At 42.0% G+C, this 19,681-nt stretch overlaps 1 protein-coding gene across 1 annotated transcript in view; it reads left to right on the top strand.

The window, feature by feature from the left end:
* Window positions 1-1,329: 1,329 nt before the first annotated feature.
* The window catches only part of LOC146968193 (rho-related GTP-binding protein RhoN-like), a 58,226-nt gene continuing 39,874 nt past the window's right edge, over window positions 1,330-19,681 (top strand). Inside the window, exons 1-2 of the mRNA XM_085761980.1 lie at window positions 1,330-1,633; window positions 2,980-3,067. Coding sequence (XP_085618106.1) covers window positions 1,529-1,633; window positions 2,980-3,067 — 193 coding nt within the window. The 5' untranslated portion in view covers window positions 1,330-1,528. The remainder of the gene's footprint in view (window positions 1,634-2,979; window positions 3,068-19,681) is intronic.

Here is a 19,681-nt window from a genome sequence, read left to right as displayed (position 1 = left end):
AATTATTCAAGTTACAGTTTTGAACTTGTTTACATGTTCTACAACACTTTCAATATTTGCTTTCAAAAATGCAAACAGTTGGTATTTACTCAGGTGCTCTACTTTACTGCATTACATCTATGGTTTAACAAAATATAGATGGCTCACACAGTTTTACAGACAAAGGCGGTGGTAACTTTATAAAAAGAAACCAATACCTGTATACAGTTGACCTTAATCTATCATATTAATTCTTAACTTGCATGTAGGTCAACAATTAGTTTTCCATTGTGGTATAGGCTACTTTAACTTGTGTTGATTAAATTGATTAAAACAGCATACAAGTGAACACATGATATAATTCAATATTTACAGGTAGTGATGTAACAATCAGGTGTCGACTGACTTTTCTTTAAATTAGCCTAAAAAAGGAGGTAAAATGGCTTACTGTAAAATAAACAAACAACTTACGTAATTAAGCCTACAGTACAAACAACAGGACTGTGTGGAAGCAGATTGGCTGCTGCCTTTTGACCAGAAGATGGCGCTAAGACACTTCTCTGAGGTTTGGTTGGTTGTTTGAACGGAACCGGTTCACTGAAGTTACAAGTAACACATAATGATCAAGTGAATTATATAGTTAGATAATAAACACGCACGGGAGTTAAAAAAAGAAAAGAAAATCACAATAGAAATCTCTACGCACAATAACATTACAGTGAACCCGCTGTATTTGTCTAGGTGTTTATTAAGTAGCTATTGACTTTATTGTTGTGTTGACTTCTGTCATGGTGATGGGGGCTAATAATAAAGCAAAACCACATAATTGAATAGGGTTTATTACATTACAAATAGATTATTTTCCCCTTCTGTGTCAATTGGGATCATCGTGACTCAGAATATGACGAATAAAATAAACACTTACACTTCATGTTAGGAGCTTCGGTGTGGACTGATTGTGAGAAATTTGATATTAACGTTACAATTCATTATGAAACATCTGTCACCTGAAACCTAACATGACCATGTTAAGTCAGTCAGAGAGAGCTAATAGACCGGAAGTAGGATGCTTTGCCTTCGAAATAATAATATATTAGGCTATATTATATATTATAGTAATAATAATATGGCTATCAATAATAATTATAACAATAACTTGAACTTGTTTTAAAATATAATATTTTTTGTGGCAACAATTTCCTTGTTTATCTGAGTATTTTTGGATATATGAGTTTGCATTGGCTACTGCATGGCTGTTCAATAGTTTACGGCTTTTATTTTGAAACATCCCACAGGAAATTCCTTCTGAATGACGTGATCTTGCCGGGTATCACCGGTGTGCTATGCCTCTCCTCACTTCACCGGTGGAGCAGAGGAGCGCAGCAGCGTTACGCAGAGCATGTAGCCGAAACTCCAGTGGACAGCGGAGCTGAAGTTTGTTGATTTATTTTTCTGGCACCGCTTAGATCTTTTCTTCGTCCCTCAACTTGTCCCGGAGCTCAATGAGCAGTAGAGAGAAGAGGAGCACTCAGTGATAACACGGGGCACGATGGAGAGCAAGGGATTACTCCGCTGTAAGATCGTGGTGGTCGGGGATACGCAGTGTGGCAAGACGGCTCTCCTCCACGTTTTCGCCAAAGACTCGTACCCAGAGGTAAGAGACCGGGTCTGACCGGGACCAGGACGACGGTCACCGCAGACCGAGTCCCTGAAACCACAGGGCGAGACCAAGTCTCCACCTGGTCTGACATTTACACCGAAACTTTAAACCTTCTCACACCATCAGTTTGGAGCTGATTCACATCCACATTATTCATTTATTTATATGTAGGCTATTTTATTCCTATATTATTTTCCTTTATGACCACGAGCAGACACGCAAATTAGACCAGATACCCAAATGTTGTGATTTCATAATTCTTTATCATATAACTTTTTCTGGATCTTAATCGTCTATTAGTTTTTTAAAACGTGTTTAATCAGAGAAAGACCCTTTCAGACTTCACATTTGTTTCCATTCAGCCGTGAAAATAAGAAATAATCTGGGCAGTGGGCGCTTTTGCGCATCAGACTGATGTGTAAACACTGAAGGATCAGTGGTTTGATCACAGCAGCAGCAACGGACTGAGCAACACACTGCATCATTCTCCATCATTATGGCAACTAAATACTGTCAGAACATCATTAAACCACCCAGCTAAAGAAACCAGTTCCTCTTTGCTGACTGAACCTCCTCTTCATCATTTAAATCATAAACAAACTCAGAAATCTGAGGTCATCAAAAATTAATGTTTAAACTTTAAAAATTTTGGGACCCAACACGCATCATCTAATGAGCACATTTTAGACATTTTGAAAGGATAAATATTAGAGCATTATACTTTTTTTTTTCAAGTACTTTGGTGACAATAGATGTTCATTATATTAACAACAGTCCCTAATGCAGCTGATTCGCAGATATTGTTCAGAAATACAAGTATGTTCATCACCCAATAGGATGATGATGACGATGATGATGATGGGGTAAAATGTCAAATGGGGTCGTTTTTTTCTTTTCTTCTTCTTCTTCTTCTTCTTCTTCTTCTTCTTCAATTGAACCTTCAAACTGCTGAGGATAATTAAATCAAAACTTGTTGACCTAAATTCCTGGTCAAAGCTAAGAAATGGCCTCTTCTACTTTCCACACACTTCTCCATGTTCATCACTGCACTTTCATCTGCACCAGCTATTTGAATTCATTAAGGTTTTTATTTCTATTTCTCCTTTCCCCAAACATCACACTTATCTCGATGTCCCTTCATTGGACTGTTTTTTTTTTTTAAATCATGCCAAATTTACACACAAGTTACACATGATGCAACACACACACGCACACACACACACACACACACACACACACACACACACACACACACACACACACACACACACACACACACACACACACACACACACACACAGCCCTGGAGCTCCCATCTAAAATCTAACGTCTCGTTTCAGAATTATGTTCCCACGGTGTTTGAGAATTACACAGCCAGCTTTGAGATCGACAAGCAGCGGATCGAGCTCAACATGTGGGACACCTCAGGTAGGTGCTTGCTTCAACTTCTTTTTTGGATTTGGGTTTCCAGTCCCTGCCTGGTGTGTGGCAAGATGTGATCATGCCAATGTGATTAGAGTGGAGCTGCATCACTGGGCCTGTGAAGTGATTCATGTGACTCCTCGGAGCGTGGGCCCCAAAACAAGAGCAAAGCCCACAGCTGGAGTTGTTGGAACACGGTGCTGGCAGACGCTGAACTTGTCTGTGTCATTATGGCGTTTATATAACTCCACTCCTGTCACCACTTTTACAGTCAGTGTCACACTCGTGGTTCATTTTGAGCAGCCACTCACAGAGTCGTATTGGCTCTGAGAGAGGATCAACAACGTGTCATTCAGCACTCGCCTGCTCCAAGTAGCTGTCACAGCATAATCAACACTTATAAGCGTTCAAAAAATGTCTTACATTATGCGAGTTTGGTACAGTCAGAGTTGTCATCGTGAGGTTTTCCAGTGTTGAAATAAGTTCATTTTGTTGTTTTGAGTTAACAAGTGTTGATCGCAGAGACTTTTTGTGCTGATATGACGTTGGTCATCTGTTAGAAACATAAAATTCATTGCCTCATGTAGAGGCTACAGTCCTCAACGCAGGCGTCCCCGGTTCGAATCCCGCGTCGGGCAGACCTTTGCTGCATGTCATTCCCCCACTCTCTGCCTCCCCCTTTCCTGTCTATCTCACTGTGCTATCCAATAAAGGCAAAAATGCCAAAAAATATACTTTAAAAAAAAAAAAAAAGAAACTATAAAATTCAGCCTAAAACGTGAGTAATGAGTGGAGTTTGTTGTGGCTCCAACGGTCAGATTCTTTCAGTCTCCGGCAGAGAGTTAACTTTCCCCCTCTGTCAGCCTTCAGGCCCTTTCACATTTCATCTCCACATCCACAAACACCACCCGAAAACTTGTTCTCACACAGCAGAGAGGAGGCTCTAATGCACAGTGTATCTATTAGCCTCCGCCCAGGCAGACAGACAGACCAGCTAGACGAGCTGGAGATTAAGAGCTGCAGCTGCTGAGGCTGGTATTGCCTGTTGGTTCACAGTGGGTGAGGCCGCTCCACTGTGTTTGAATAACGCCCATTTAAAATGAGAGGTAGTTTCAAACACACACCTTTCTCTCACTGAGGTATGTGGTGTTTAAAAGTTACACCATGGCAAAGCTTAAACAGTAATTAACTCCACCGCATGGAAAAGGTCAATTCATCTTTCTTTTTGTCTGTAGCATGTGTCACTCAGTGGTTTATTGTGTCATATTAATACAATATAAACATAGCAGTCATAGCATTCATGGGTGTGAATCTGGGAATTCTTTATGAATAACATTGAAGGTGTTTCTTCAGCACAGTGCTGCTAAAACCTTCTCCATTAATAAATTGAACATGAGTCTATTTCTATCTGAGCATGTGTGCGACTGTGAGACAAAATAGGTATTACTTTTTCATGAGGAATACTTGACAAAGGGTTTTGCAAGGATACACACCAGGCAGAGGAAGTTTGAACAGCCTCACAAGTCGCAACACAAATGTTGAATGTATTAATGGCTCCTTACTTACCCTACTTATGAAGCTAGGATGACTGATACACTCATGTTTATATAACAAGTTGCTATAACTTGTTATATAAATAATAAAATAATAATAAATATATTGTTTTAGAGGTAAAAAAGTGGCACAAATGTGTTATATTTTTGGATATAAAGACAGGAGGCAGTTAGGACACCCCAACTGGAGACCATATCAGCCTAAAAGTATGAAGGATGAGAAATTACAATAAATAAATAAAATAATTGAATAAAGACTAAACTAGATTTGTGGCTCTGTGCTTGGTGCCAGGTAAAACAAAAAAAAAAATCTAATGTCACAGTTGCTCAGTTAGCAACACTAGAAAGGTAAAGCTCCTGCACTAGTCCAGTCAGTAGCAGCAGATCCATCCAATCAGTCACACAGCTGGAACCAATCCGGCTTTAGACTGAAGAAGGACCGCCTCCCTAATTAGCATTCAAAAACAGAAATGAATAAATCAATGAATAAATGTAGGAATATACGAATGAAATGAAAATAGAAGTCTTGAAATGCATAACTGACTAAAATAAATAAATGAATAAATCTTGAAAAGCAAATCACAATCAAAATGTTTTACTTTGAGATTATTTATGCATCTAATAATCCTCTTCAACATTAACAGATCCTCTTTTTATTTACACTTAAATGTTTTTTTGTCCTTAACTTCAAAGGTAAATGGAGCTAAAGATGTGTTCATGTGATTTGAACATGAACTTACATGAAAAACCAGACTATCTGTGATCCATGTCTGACTTGAGCTGGTTTCCTCCAGAGTCTGAGTCTCTGAGAGTCAGTAGACGTGTTTGTTGCCTCGCAGCGTCCCCGTGAGCTGTTCCCAGGTCAGTCTCAGGAGGAGACAGGTGCATCAACACCCACATCAGTATCATGGCAGCTCCCTCTGGTGCCTGTGTCCTCGTACTAATGAGTGAGCAGAGGGAGCACGGTTTTCCACTGTGATTATACAAACATGGTTCAGGGAAAATCTCTAACACCCATGAGTTTTAACACCAGAGCTGAGGGCTTTATGTTTTTAGATGGTCTGTCGGACTCGTACGCCTCTTACTTGTGAATGTGATATCTCACCTCGAGGGAGTGTTTTCAAGTTTTGGTGGGCAAAGGTCAAAGATCAAAAGCTTAAGGTCACGGTGACCTTTTGGTTTTTGGCCATAACTCACAGATTTAAAGTGACAACTTGCTATTATGACACAATTTAAAAACAAAGTGATGAAGTGATGACTTTTAATATCCAAACAGTCAAAGGTCAACCTCACTGTGACCAGTATTCGATGTGTTAAGGGGACAATATTTATTACAACCTGGCAGGTTATAGCAGAGGCCTACAGTACAACCATGCCCACACGGAAAAAACCTATAGGTTTGTTATGGTGCATATATGCAGCATATGTGCACAGATAAACTGCATATAGGTTTCATATGTATATATGAAACCTATATGCAGTTTATATGAAAACGGCCAATTTTATGTATGTCACATATATTCAAACCTATATTAAAACCTATAGGTTTTTTCCGTGTGGGTGGGGCCGGTAATTCTATCTATAACTTCTGGGATTAGTTAGATTTGTTTCTTATGCAATCAGAGTTTTGTTTGATTATGTGTGTGTGCATGTGCAGGCATGCGTAAGAGACAGCCTGGCAAATGTTTGTAAGCATTCAATTTGTCTGTGCGCATGGCCTGCCACTGTGTGTGTGTGTGTGCATGTGTGTCAGCAGGTGAAGCGAAGCCACTGGGAGCGAGGCCGTGACCGAAACTCAGACATCAATCGAGTATCATAGATCTGTTGTGTTGTCGGTTTAGTTTTGGGTGTTTTAACAAGCTACTGTCAGCACCGATGTTCCATTAAATGTCAGATCTGGACTCCTGATATCGTGCTAATAAATTGCTTTTGAATTGCTTTAAAGAAAAGATTTGCTGCGAGTGGCTTCGGAGAATCAAAGGAATATACAAGATAAAGGAGCAGAAGCTCTTACAGATTTGAAGATATGAGACCTGTGTGGATGACAGAGGAAGATATAAGATTAGACAAAGGGCTTGATAAGAAAAGCAGGAGCAGGATGAGAGTTGCACAGAGGAGAGAGAGTTCGGCAAGGTGCCAGGACCAGCCTCCAGCCTCCAGCTACCGCTCATTGTGCAGGAACAAACAGTGGATTTAATTAATCAGGCACTTGCTGTGTGACCAAACACTTGCCCCCTGTCTTCCTCATTCTTCATCTGGCCGCACCACCCACGCCTCCTCAGACTCCTGCCTCCTTCCTTTACATCCAAACACGTTTGTTTCCAGACCTCCTGCCTCGGAGGTTAAACTCTACCCCTGCGTTTTTCTTCCTTCCTGCCAAAGCGAATTCCTCCTTCAGTCTGTTCTGTGTGCATCTCTGTTATCCCTCATTCTTCTCTAAATCTCTCTGCCATATTTTTCTCTTTCCTTTGCTGTCTCTCATGCACTGCTGTAGGTGGCACTGATCCCGAGATTAAGATCAGAACAGCGTGACTCGTGCTGAGATTTGAAGTTCGTTCTTGGCCTTGGAATCAGCGGTTAACAAACCAGCTGCTCTTCAAGGTCGATTTAGAAGCCGCTCGTGTCTGTTTTTATTTTCTTTTTCTTATTTTATTTGATTGATCTTATCACATTATCGTCTCCAGCAGATAGCCTAGTGTCCGTATCAGAAAAGTCAAGTGAGAGTCAAGTTCAAGAGCATTACTGTGGCTTTGCTGGTCTTCCACTGTGACGAGGGGTTAAATGCTACACGGCCGGAATAACAGACTAGGAGGCAAGAAAAGAAGCTTTGAGTCTTTATTTCCCTGCTGGAAATCAAAGTGCCTTGGCCTGATAATCAGACTAAATTTCCCTTTTGTATTCATGCTAGCTGTCAGCAGCAAGTGACATATCCATCCCACAGAGCCTCATTGCCAGTCAGCACAGGGAGGGACAGATATATGCTGATTTTACAGTTGTTATTTCTGTAAATTGACTTGCAACAACCTGTCTGGTTGCATCAATCTCATTCATGCACCCATTTCCTTTTTATTGGCTCTGGCTCAGGAATATAATGTCCCTTTTTTACAAATCTGTGGGTTTTTTTTTAGGAGTAAATGAGCTCACTGCCATTGAACTGCAGTGAATTAGGGGTAAAGTAAATCTACAGTACATTATTATTTGGAGGGGGAGTAACTTTGTGACCAACAGCAAACATTAACGTCAGTGCTGATCTTTGATCAAAGAGCTGTAACTTCACCTCATTGTTGCATCTTGAATTTTTTCAATGGTGCAATTGTGTTTAAAACCTATTTGCTTGTTAGTCCTCAGCTAGCAGGCTCACAAGAATAAGAATAAAACAAAAACGATTTAAGACTTTAGAGCCAAACATTTCACGATGTCTTGCAGATAATTTCACTGTGCCACCTTCTGCCACTATTTCTGCTCAAAACAAATAACTCAGGTACTAATAATAAGTAATGAGCTTCTTATTAGCGTTTTTTTGTCCCTAACAGGAGTAGTGTAAGTTTTTCTTAAGCACAAGGGTTAAGCTGCAACTGACTGCAGAGACATCAACTCAAAGCAACTGTTCGATCAGATCACCATAAAACAAAAAAAAACAATTAGACTCATAACCGGAAGCATTGCTGATACTGATTACACAGCGGTCGTGCAGTGAGGAGCTGTTGCTTCTGCAAAAAGGACCTGGGTCTTTAAATCTGATCCCAGCCAACCTCATGTGCTATAACACAGTTTTCATTTCTTTGATTTTCCCTTCTCTGCACTTTTTCTTCTTCCCCTTCTTTAATTTCATCTATTTCAAATATCCAGTCCGGCTGCCAACTTCCCACCAGTCTATTTCTTTCAAGGTCACGAGTCCCACTGTATTGGGGCAGTGCCCTCTCAGCACTCTTGCACTTGATTAGCTTACCCTGCGTTTTCTTTGTCCGTCTCTCTATCTGTCTTTATGTCTTGCCTTTTACTTCTCTCTCAATCTTTTTCTCATTTCCTCCAAAGCTCCTGTCCTCTTCCTCTCCACTCCATGCATCCTGGCACTTCAGACACCACATGGCTCGCTCTAATCCGTCTTTATGTGCTGTGACAAAAACAGAAAACTTGGTTGTTTGGGGACGATTCCGCCGTTGATTGATGTGTCTCCGGCCTCGTCGTCCTGCAGCGTAGCAACAGATGATCATAATGCGGCGGGTGTGAGGTTCAGTTGGACATCTGTGTGCCACTGGCTGTGTGAGGTCCGTCATCAGCCGGCGTGATTTCATCTTTATTTCTTTCCTCTTGCATTGATTCCCCTTTAATGACTGTGTATTAAGAGTAAGAGATGCTCTGACTTTGGCCTGAAGGAATTCACTCTTCACAAGCATCTGTGTTAAGCAATTATCAACCAATTTGCCAATGTGAGGATTAAAAAGGTCATAAATTACATTAATATACAGACTCGAGGGGTGACCTTTATATTCTTAATTATTTTGTGCTGCCTTTGAGTGTGCACTGAAATCAGGTCTTTCTAGAAATGATACGCTGCACCATTAAACATCTATCAAGGTGGTAGAGCAGTTTGCTTTTTCAGCAAAGTACAAGAGGAAAAGGATTGAGTCTATGTACACATGAATGCTAATGTTGCTCTGTCTGTCTGCCTGTTGCGTAAACTGGCAGCTGTTTGCCATGTGATGTTTGTCACGTCAACTCCAGGTCGTTATATGTCTGTGTTGTGTTTCTGCTGCTGCCAAGAACAAACAAAAATCTGTTCTTGCGGGTTTAAAAAAAAACTTCAATTCACTTCAATGATTTTGGCAATGTAATTCTTTTTTTTCTTCTTTAAAAAAAAAAAAAAAACTTTGATCACCCAGTGACTAATTATGCTGAATAATTAGCAACTTCTTCACAACAGGGTTGTAAATTGGGGTTTGAAGTTTTATTTTCACTTATCTTTGTTGGACTCGTTAAGAACCGACGCAAAGAAAATTAAATTTCGGGTTGACTTTTGAGTTTATTTTGCTGTGCAGCTGGCTGGTGACAAAAAAAAACAGTTTCATGCCTGCAGGATACCAACAGGCATTCAAAAGATGCCAGTTTCACAGCTGGGAATGTGAAAGTGCGAGGTAAGACGTAATCAAACAACTGGCTCAACCTGCAGTGTCACACCTTAAAACAGTGAGGCACTTGAACTCTGTCCTGTGATACTTCCTCCAGGACCAGAGGAGTCAATAAGGACATGTACCGACATGTTTCTCAACACGTACTATAACACATGCTGCGACTGTCACATACTGTCCAAACGTCGCTGGCACTGTTTGCTCCATAAAGCTCCTGTTGCATCCCTCCATCCCTCCATCCCTCCATCCATCCATCCATCCATCCCAGGTCGATGGAGTCTGTGGCACAGATTGCCTTAACAATCCATCATTCATTCATGAGCAGCTTTTATGAGCCCAGTTCCATGCTGGGTCCTTGAAAGCATCACTAAGACGAGCCCTGACCGAGCAGCTGTGTGTGTGTGAGTGGCACCTGGCTCCATGACAGGAGCCAGCACAGAAAATGGCTCGTTGTGTTGAAGCGTTTCAGAAGGCTTTTGGGATGGAGGGGCAGAGAGCTGGGAACTGGGTCTTAAGTCCAAGTGCTGTGTGTGTGTGTGTGTGTGTGTGTGTGTAGTAGAGCGTAGCGCATGAGTAAGTGGCCTCAGAGAGTGGAGGAGTGGGAAAATGTATAAATAGAGACGTTGGAGAGACAGAGGGATATAGTGTCAAAGTGAAGTGTGTTTTAAGTGCTGGTGTATAGGACGAGGGAGCAGACTGAGTGAGGACTGGAATCAGTGTCAGTAGGTTTTGCGTCTGTGCTCAAGTCAATCTGGTCTGATTCTCCTGTGCTCATGCAGCCCATTAGAAGACCAAGGGTACATTGAAAATCAATGGCCTAGATGTGTCTCCAGTCCTGCTCCCAGGAGACACGCTCGGCCTGTCTCAGCACTGGTGCATGTGTAACTGAGCAGTCTGTCTAGAACAGACACCAAGTCTGGATGAAGAAGCACACACAATAACTTTCACTTTTAAATACAACTTTTTGCACCAGACTCTTTCACAATACAACAAAAGAGACCTTTTTAGATATGTTTTTTTGTCTCAGTGCTCACTGGTGCCTGCATTTAAAAACAAACAAATTTAGTAAGTCAGTCGCTCTCTGAGCATCTTCAGCTTCAATTACATCCAAAAATGTTGTTTAAGAGAGGTACTCTCATGTTTTGTTTTATTTTACCGGTAATATAGTTTTAAGCAGATCAAATTGACTTGATATGCTCTACAAAACATTACACATAAACATGTTTAAACAGTTTTTTACAGGATGACAAAAACCGAACACTGACATTTTTAATCAGACCGTGCAGCTACACAAAGTATCAGTCATTTGTCACTTTTTAGACAATGGTTTCAGAGCCACAGTAGCTGAGTTGATACAAAACTTGAGTGGAGAAAGGTAATTAGATTTTGTTGTGCACACAGACACACAGATACACACACACACACACACACAGAGGGCACTCCTGGAGTCTATCCATCCACTTAAGGGCCCGTCTGTCCTTTATCTATAATGCAGACGCAGCGATGACCACTCTGTTCACAGCTATTAGCTACTGGGAGACTGGCTGAGTGACCTTACTTCTACTGTATAGTAATACAAACACTACAGTGAGCCCTGGGTTTATGTTGCTTTATTTCTGTTTTGATAAGTGAGTTAAATACATTATAATCACTAATCCATGTCACTGCAGGAAGCAGATCAATAATGATTCACAACAGTCGACCAGGTGATGGAAACGCTGTGCAGAGAAATGTAATAAATTGCAAATCGATCCATTCTACAGTCAGATCAGATGAACTCGAGCACTTCATCACTGCCAGGTCTTGTCATGCTCTAATTTACTCATTTATTTTATAAAAACTTGTGATTAAAATGTGTTTGCAATGAAATAGTAAATAAGTTCATTATCGATTAATATGTTATTTATTTTGTTGATTACTTTCAATTATTTGTTTTTTCCACCACAGTTTCTTTAAGCCTTATGTGATGTCATAGAGGATGAGAACAGTCCAAAAGCCAAACACTTCCTGTCCATTGATTAAAGCAGAAGTAAGCAATCCAGTAGTTTTGGCTAACTTCTTCTTGTCAGCAGATCGAGTTAGCAGTCCCCGCCCTCATCCCTACGTCACCACATTCACGCGCATCCCTTGGCTGCACACACAGAGAGGAACGGCCCTTTATGCCGTTCTCTCTCCTCATTGGATAAAGGTTGTAGGATACAAGGAAAGTTTTCTCCTCGGCTTACAGCAGAGCAGAGTGACTGACAGACCCGTGTTTCAGACCAAACTAGGGATGCACATTTTGAATTTTTTTTCTGACCGATAACCAACGCTCATTAACCGATTATTAACCGTTAACCGATAAGATTAAGATGCTCAGGGCAAAAAAAAAAAATTAAAAAAAAATTATCGCTCCAATTTTTTTTTTTTTTAAATACCATTAAATACCATAGACTGTAAAAAGAATGGACGTAGCACCCGTGACGTCACCCATTGGTTTTGGGGAGTCGTTTTTGTGACTCAAATAGAGTGCCGAGGCGGAAGTAGCCATGGGTCCTCAAATCGAAAAAAGTCTCCATACGAATGAATGGGAGTCCAAGATTTATTTCGTGATCCGTTTGAATTGTGCCATGACAAAAAAATATGTCCTCCACCTGTTTAAAACATCACGTTTCATGCTGAGAAATCAGCCGTTTGTTGTAAAACTATTGTAAAATAAAATCCCGAAGAGTCCGTAACCAGAAAGACTACAAGTCGCGTAGATGACGTCACACACCAAATGCCGCCCTTTCACGTGACAGTTGGTGACGTATTTTTTGTGGGACACGAGATTTGTAGTCCGCAGAGCGTCGTCACACAAAATACATTCTTCTGTTGCCGTTTTACGATAAACTGCTGATTTCTCGGCATGAAACGTGATGTTTTAAACAGGTGGAGGACATATTTTTTTGTCATGGCACAATTGACCTTTCGCAAAACCACGCCCCCGAACGGTCATTCGCCAATCAGACATCATAGCAACCGTTACTATGTAAACAAGGTCCGTCAAGCTTCGGACCTCCGACAAGCAAAAAGTGTATTGTCGGACAGTAGTTACCGGAAGAGTTTGGCTGGGGGAGTCGTGTTCTTTCCCTTCCCAAAGCTGAAAACACAACAGGAGAGGTGCCTACAATGGGTCAAACCGTGTGGAAGCCCCCCGCAGCCGGACCCTTCTCCCACTCCCAGCTAAATGTCATGAAAATAAACAAGCATGTAGCCAACATCAGCTCCAAGGTAAGCTAGCAGGACTAGGGCTGTATCCGAAATCACTCACTCACTACTACAGTGTTTCCTCTAGGATTTCTTTTTTTTTTTTTAAGGAGTGGCGGCTGTTGGATGGGGGGGGGCGCGATCGGACAATATAACTTTCACTTTCATCACGCACTGCTGCAGCATGTGCGCTTCTCTGTGTGTGTGTGTGTGTGTGTGTGTGTGTGTGTGTGTGTGTGTGTGTGAATGCCAATAACAAACAGCGCTATGAGGAGATTAATGAACGGAACACATGCAGCGGTGTATTTGCGACAAAATAAAAAATACGTATGAGGAAACACTGTACTATATAGTGCACTTACACAGATTGAATGGTGTCACAACTCTCCTCTCGGTGGGGAAAAAAAAGAAAAGAAGAAGCTCTGGTCTCGGTCCGCGACACAAACACCACGTCCCATATTCTCTTGTTTATGACAAATAAGACTATAGACTACATCATAAGGTAGACCGAGGGCCTACTCTGATCCAGGCCAGAGGGAGCCGACCTCAAGGGTTACAATAACATATTATAATTAATCGATCCACTGATTGATTATGAAAGGCTTCGTTGAAAATACATGCACAGGACAAAAACAGCAAAACTTAGCAAAACAGCAGGGAAGTGTCCAGACTTGCAGATGCGCCACATGATGCAATTTATGAATCGATGAAAGCCGTATTTTGATCACCATTATGTTTACATTGTGACCACGCAATTTTGTAGTGGTGTCAGATTGTTTAGTGATTATTAATATTCATAAATATAGCGCTCATATTCCTCTGAGCCAGGGTTGCTGGAGTGAGATTCTGTTGGCGGGGGGGGGGGGGTTGTCTATAATAATAATAGTTATGTTTATTGTAGTTTTTCTCTCTGTCTCTCTCTCTCACTCACACACACACTCACACACTCTCTCTCTCTCACACACACACACACACACACACAAACAAACACACACACATTATACCTGCAAACTGAGTAGGCTAGAGGTGTAATAGGTGACAAAATACGTATATCCCTCTAGGGGGGTCTCGGGGCACCCCCCCAGGAAAAAATTGTGATTTTAACATGTATTTGAAGCATTCTGGTGTACTCTGAGAAGAAAATAAAGGGAAAACACAACATTTGCTTCAGATAACAGGGAAAAAAAGCAGATCTGTGGTTCCTATCATTGTATGGCTGGAGTGTATGAAACTGGTCTAGTGAGGAGCTGTGGCTTTTGGCCTGGACCAGCCTATTGACCCTATTAATATATGAAAGGACAGAACAGACATGTCCAGTGATTTTCAGTCTTCTATTAAGCTACAGCCTGATGATACAAGTCAGGTCCTGAAATGTGTGTTTCTCTTCTGTAATAAACATTCTACATACCCATTCGGAGTTTGCAGGTATGGCACACGTGCATGCATGCGCAGTTGCGCACACACGTACACACACACACACACACACACACACACACACACACCTGTTGCTGCGCTGTCTCTCTCTGCTCTGCTCTCTGGACTGAGCTGCCTGGCTGTACTTTTGTGCTACCCAGTCTGCGTCTTGATTTTATAGTTTTCAACGGACTGGCCCAACCAGCCCGCAGGCGTGAGTTCGAGCCGCGTTCAGTCTGAAAACATAACTTGGTCAGGTCAGGTTGTGTCTCGGGCTTCGCTCTCTCCCTCTTTTTTTTGGCCATCGGATTCGGACCAAGTCGGGTCCAGGCTTCAGCACCGTGCCGCTGTTGGTGGACAACTCCCCGTCCTGCTGTGCTGTGATCACAGGCTTGAGCAGCCGTCCAATCGACACGCGGATCGCGCACACCAATCAGAGAGCCTATTGACGAGTGCCAAGCTTGCTTTAATTTTTTTTTTTTTTTTTTTGCCAAATCGCTTGATTTTGGCGTGAGAATTGTTTGAGTGGCGTGAGAGCGTGAGACAGGACCTAAAAGCGTGTCGCCAGATGCGTGAGAGTTGGCAACCCTGCTCTGAGCAAGACGCTCAATATAAAAACACTGTTGACACTCGGGCAGCATCGAGAAGCTTGTCGGGCTAGCAACGGTAACTAAGGGGGGCGGGGCTTTTGCGAAAGGTCAATTCAAACGGATCACGAAATAAATCTTGGACTCCCATTCATTCGTATGGAGACTTTTTTCGATTTGAGGACCCATGGGGCTACTTCCGCTTCGGCACTCTATATGGCAGCCTGAACAGCGCCATGTTGGATTGGCCGGCCGAGGCCCGCCCACTGGCCTCGAAGCAGCTGTCCACGGAGCTGCTTGGACCTGTCACTCAACGTTTCCGCGCCCTAATTGGCCAGAGTTTTAACCTAATAACAGTAAAATGGTAGAGTTAAAAAAAAAGTGTGTGCGGGGGTGATTGAGACAAAAAAACGTTCTGACACCAGGCTTTTAACATGTTTATTGAGGATGTAAAATCGGCGATTTTAACATGGGGGTCTATGGGGAATGCTCCCTTCTGACACCAGCCCCCAGAGGAAGCCGAGGGGATTGCAGTTTTTTGAACGCGGAAGTGAGCTTCACTTCTCAGACCGACAACTGCCCCCTTGTTAAATACACACGTGCGCTGCGACAGAGCAGCGCCACATTCACTGTGCTCTGTCTCAGCTGATCGCGCTCATATGGAGCTTAGATCGTCCAATGTAGAACTGTTTTTACAAAGTGCAGCCAAAAACCAGGTTGAAGGAACAGCAGAGCTCCTCTGACAGCTCCTCTGTGGAGCTGCAGGAGAGCTGCAGGTGAACAGGCTGGAGAGCAGCGACGTCCTCGTCCTCATCCTCTTTTTTTTTTTTCTCAGCGCTGTAGTTACAGGTGATTGACATCTATGTCCGTGTAGGCTACATTTATTGTCTGATCTTCCTTCATGGGGCTGCTATACTGTCATTCCTCCTGTGTAACTTTTTGCTGCGAAATATGACTGAAGGCACGTGAACTCTGCACGTGTCGACACGCCCCCATGAGTTTACGACATAAGGACCTAATAATAATTCAAAAAATAACCGATAGTATTAATCGGTCAAAGTTCTTGTTATCGGTTAACGGTTAATCATGTGCATCCCTAGACCAAACACTCCATATAGATACTTATCAGTAGGGTGACGTCACGATGCGTTCCACCTGGCCGCCGCCATGCTGGGTACCGAACACTGAGTTAACCTCTATTCAGCTCAGTGCAGCCACATCCTCTCTGACTAGAAGACTGCTGCCTGATGTAGTTTGGATATGGATATTTCTCATTTTGATGGCCTTGCCTTGAACGCACACACCTCCAGCACCTTTCTGCTGAGACGAGCTTTGACAGCGCGGTGCGCCGCTCTCTCTCCCGTTAACAGTTAATCTAGCTCACCCAGCGGACCTCTCTCTCTCTCTCCTCGTCTCTCTCTCTCTCTCTCGCTCACTGTCTCTCTCCTGTTACTTATATGTGTTTAACCAAATACACGAAAAGCCAAATCAAATCAAAAATGCGTAGCCCACTTCTTTTTTCTTTTTTAACTCACAGACATTTTCATAAAGTAATAACATATCTGGACATTTTGCCATCGTTAACATTGAGACAAAAGGCTGCAGGAATGGAAGAAGAATTCGGCAAATCATCTTATCACGCAAAAAGGCACAACAAACAGGTTTTGCACAATGGTTTGCACAAATAAGTCTTAATATGCGCAACACCTTCTCATCACAATCCACGCCATCTACACAGCTACGTTATCAGCTGTTATTAAAACCCAACTCATCAGGACGCGATGACCACCACTCACATTAAACAAACCGTTAACAATTAATAATCCACACTCAAACCGAGGCAGCAATAGTGTTAACTGTACTCAACAAGCTATTATTACAAGGTTTACAACAGATATGACAGACAACCTGGGCCGTGTGTGTGTGTGTGTGCGCGCGTGTGCGTGTATAAGAAAGGGAGGGAGGGAGGGAGGGAGAGAGAGAAAGTAGGTAAAAGCTGCTAGCTGTTAGCTACCGTAGCTCAGGCGTCGGTCTCCCGTCAGGTAAAAGCTGCCGTTTATTCCTCAGATGAAGCTCATGTTGAGGCTCTCCGGTACAGTTATCCATCACTGCAGTTGAATTAGCCGCTAAACTGCTGGACGCTAAAACCGAGGGGGCGTCTGTGTGTTTACAATTCACGAAAGCAACGTGAACGTACGTGCCGCTCACACTCAGTAGAGTGAGGCAGCCTCCCTTGGCGGACATGTCTCCCAAGCTGTTTAATGACGGTAAAAAATGAAACAGAAAGTAAATATCCTGCATAGTTTCTCTTTTCTGTGCTGCGCTGATCAGAGCGGCGTCCCTACCTAGTGTATTTTACTAGCAACGATCTGTTAAACAGGAATAACAGACTGTTAAATGCAAAATTAAGATGTAAATAAATATCAGAAATATCAATAAATTATCGGAATACGACATTCAATAGAGCCATGTAATAAAAAAAGGTTTATCCACTATTTTTGTGAGATTTGATGTCACAGCCCATAGACTGCCTTTGGAAGTCGGTACCCAAGATGGCGCTGTGACCGGCTGCGAACGCTGTGTGACGTCACGTGATATCTATCAATAAGTGATTGCTGTCGGAAGACTTATATGAACACAAACATTCCGCTTGCTTCTGCTTTAACTGACAAATCCTGACCTCAGTGTGTTTGTTCCAACTAAACAACATGTGTGGATCAGAGGTTCTTATATTTTCCTCTGGTTTTGTACACACACTCTCTGGGCTGCACACACACACACACACACACACACACACACTGCTCCAAACTTTACAGCACATAAAATCACACCAGGAGCTGGCAGTTTTAATGTGAGGGGGTGGGAGGGTGGGGATGGGGGGATGCCCATATGCCATTCGGTTACCTCTGTCATCAATTTGAAGGAATCCTGCAGGATTTTAGACCCAACTGTGCTGGCTGGCAGCTCTTCCCCTCTGTGCCCACTGAGTTGGAAATATGGCAGAACATCATATACAACCTCTGACTGAAATCCAGCCTGATATTCTGTTTATACGTTAAACACTCTGGCCAGATTTGAGTAATGTGATTAGGAGGATCAAGCAGTTTAGTAAATAAGTAATCTGAAGGACACAAGCTTCATTTATGCACATGTTAAATAGTAGCCTACAGCACACATCTGCAACGTGTGCACGTGTGTGTGTGTGTGGTATGGAAAATAAAAATATGCAGTGTAGTCACATTGTTGACAGGCACATTGATTTGATTGACAGCATCAGCTTCACTCATTCCTCCACGCTGCTTTTCAGGCCATTGTTTCCTATTCAAGAATAAATCTGTGCATAACAACCAGCAGTTTACTCCAGATACTCCAGCCCCATGATTAATACAGTAGCCTATGTACTACATCTAAAATGGATTATTATTCTGGAGGGCTTGCATAGTTTAATTTCACTATAGAGTTGAATTAAATTAAGCACTTATACTCTCCAGAACTATGACGTTGTGACTTGAAGCTGTAATTTACGGTTTCAAAAGCCTACCTGGAACGCAGCATTAGCCAAAACGACCGGATCGCTTACTTCTGCTTTAATTAAAAAAAAACAAAAACAACTTTTTCCAAGGTCAACAGTGACCACTTAACAGTAGTGAGGGAGAGGGAAATGATACATCTAGATTTTTAGTCTCAAGCTCTAAAAAGACTGGATCCTTCACTTCCCACAATGCAACTGAGTTGTATATTTTGTCATTCATCTCCAAACTCAGTCCTGTATAATCCTGATGATATTCTTGAGTGATGAGTTGTTTCCTCAGACTTGACAAAGCTCACTCAGCCACAGGTCACTCTCCATAACAAATAAACTCATCACTGTGTAGATCCGATGGTGTGTCTCTTCAAGTCTCAGCTTCTAGGCCCACTGATACATTACTCATTACGATATCTGTTATGTTATGATCTAATATTTCTAGCTCAATGGATGACTTGTTTTAATCACAAACTAAATTGGAAAAACAAAAACATATCAGGGTTAACACCTTCATTATGAAACTGAGTACAAATTTTAAAATGCAATTCAGTTCAGACAGAAAAACAAGCCGAGCAGAACATGGTCTACTCTGCAGGGAGTCTCAGAGGGTTTGTGCATGTTCGCTGAGTGATTAGCCACAATCAGCGAGTGTGTGTGTGCTTGTATATATGTGTGTGTGTGTGTGTGTGTGTGTGTGTGTGTGGACATTACTGTATGATAATCATCTAAAAGTACGGGCTGATTTCTCTTCTGTTATTTACTAAACAGCCACATTGTTCCACCACTTCCCCCAGCAGGAGTGTGCAGCAGTAATGCTCAGTCTCAGTGGGTGGCATTATTTATATGTTCAGGTAGTGGAAGAAAAATACATTAATCAATAGCATTAAATTGCTCTGCCAGGTCCTCTCTGGATGGAATTCAGGAACCCAGACCTGCATGAAAACTTTAAAAAGGCACTATTTCTTCAGAAGGGCGTAACTGGGACAAACAGGATTTTAATATTAACTAGAAAAAACATTTCCAAGAATGGAAATGGTGTGAATGCTGGAAGCAATGCTGAATGAGCTGAAGAAATTGTTGAAAGAAAGAAAGAAAGAAAGAAAGATTGAAACAAGAGAGAAAAAAGAAAAGGACAGAAAGAAAGAAAGAAAGAAAGAATCAAACAAACAAAGAAGTAAAAAGAC

Source organism: Trachurus japonicus, chromosome 19 (genome assembly GCF_045865225.1).
Source record: "Trachurus japonicus isolate A0001 chromosome 19, Traja_1.0".
NCBI classification, from domain to species: Eukaryota; Metazoa; Chordata; class Actinopteri; order Carangiformes; family Carangidae; genus Trachurus; species Trachurus japonicus.
The sequence above is the reverse complement of the archived record's forward strand: the minus strand, read 5'-3'. Positions and strand labels throughout refer to the sequence as shown.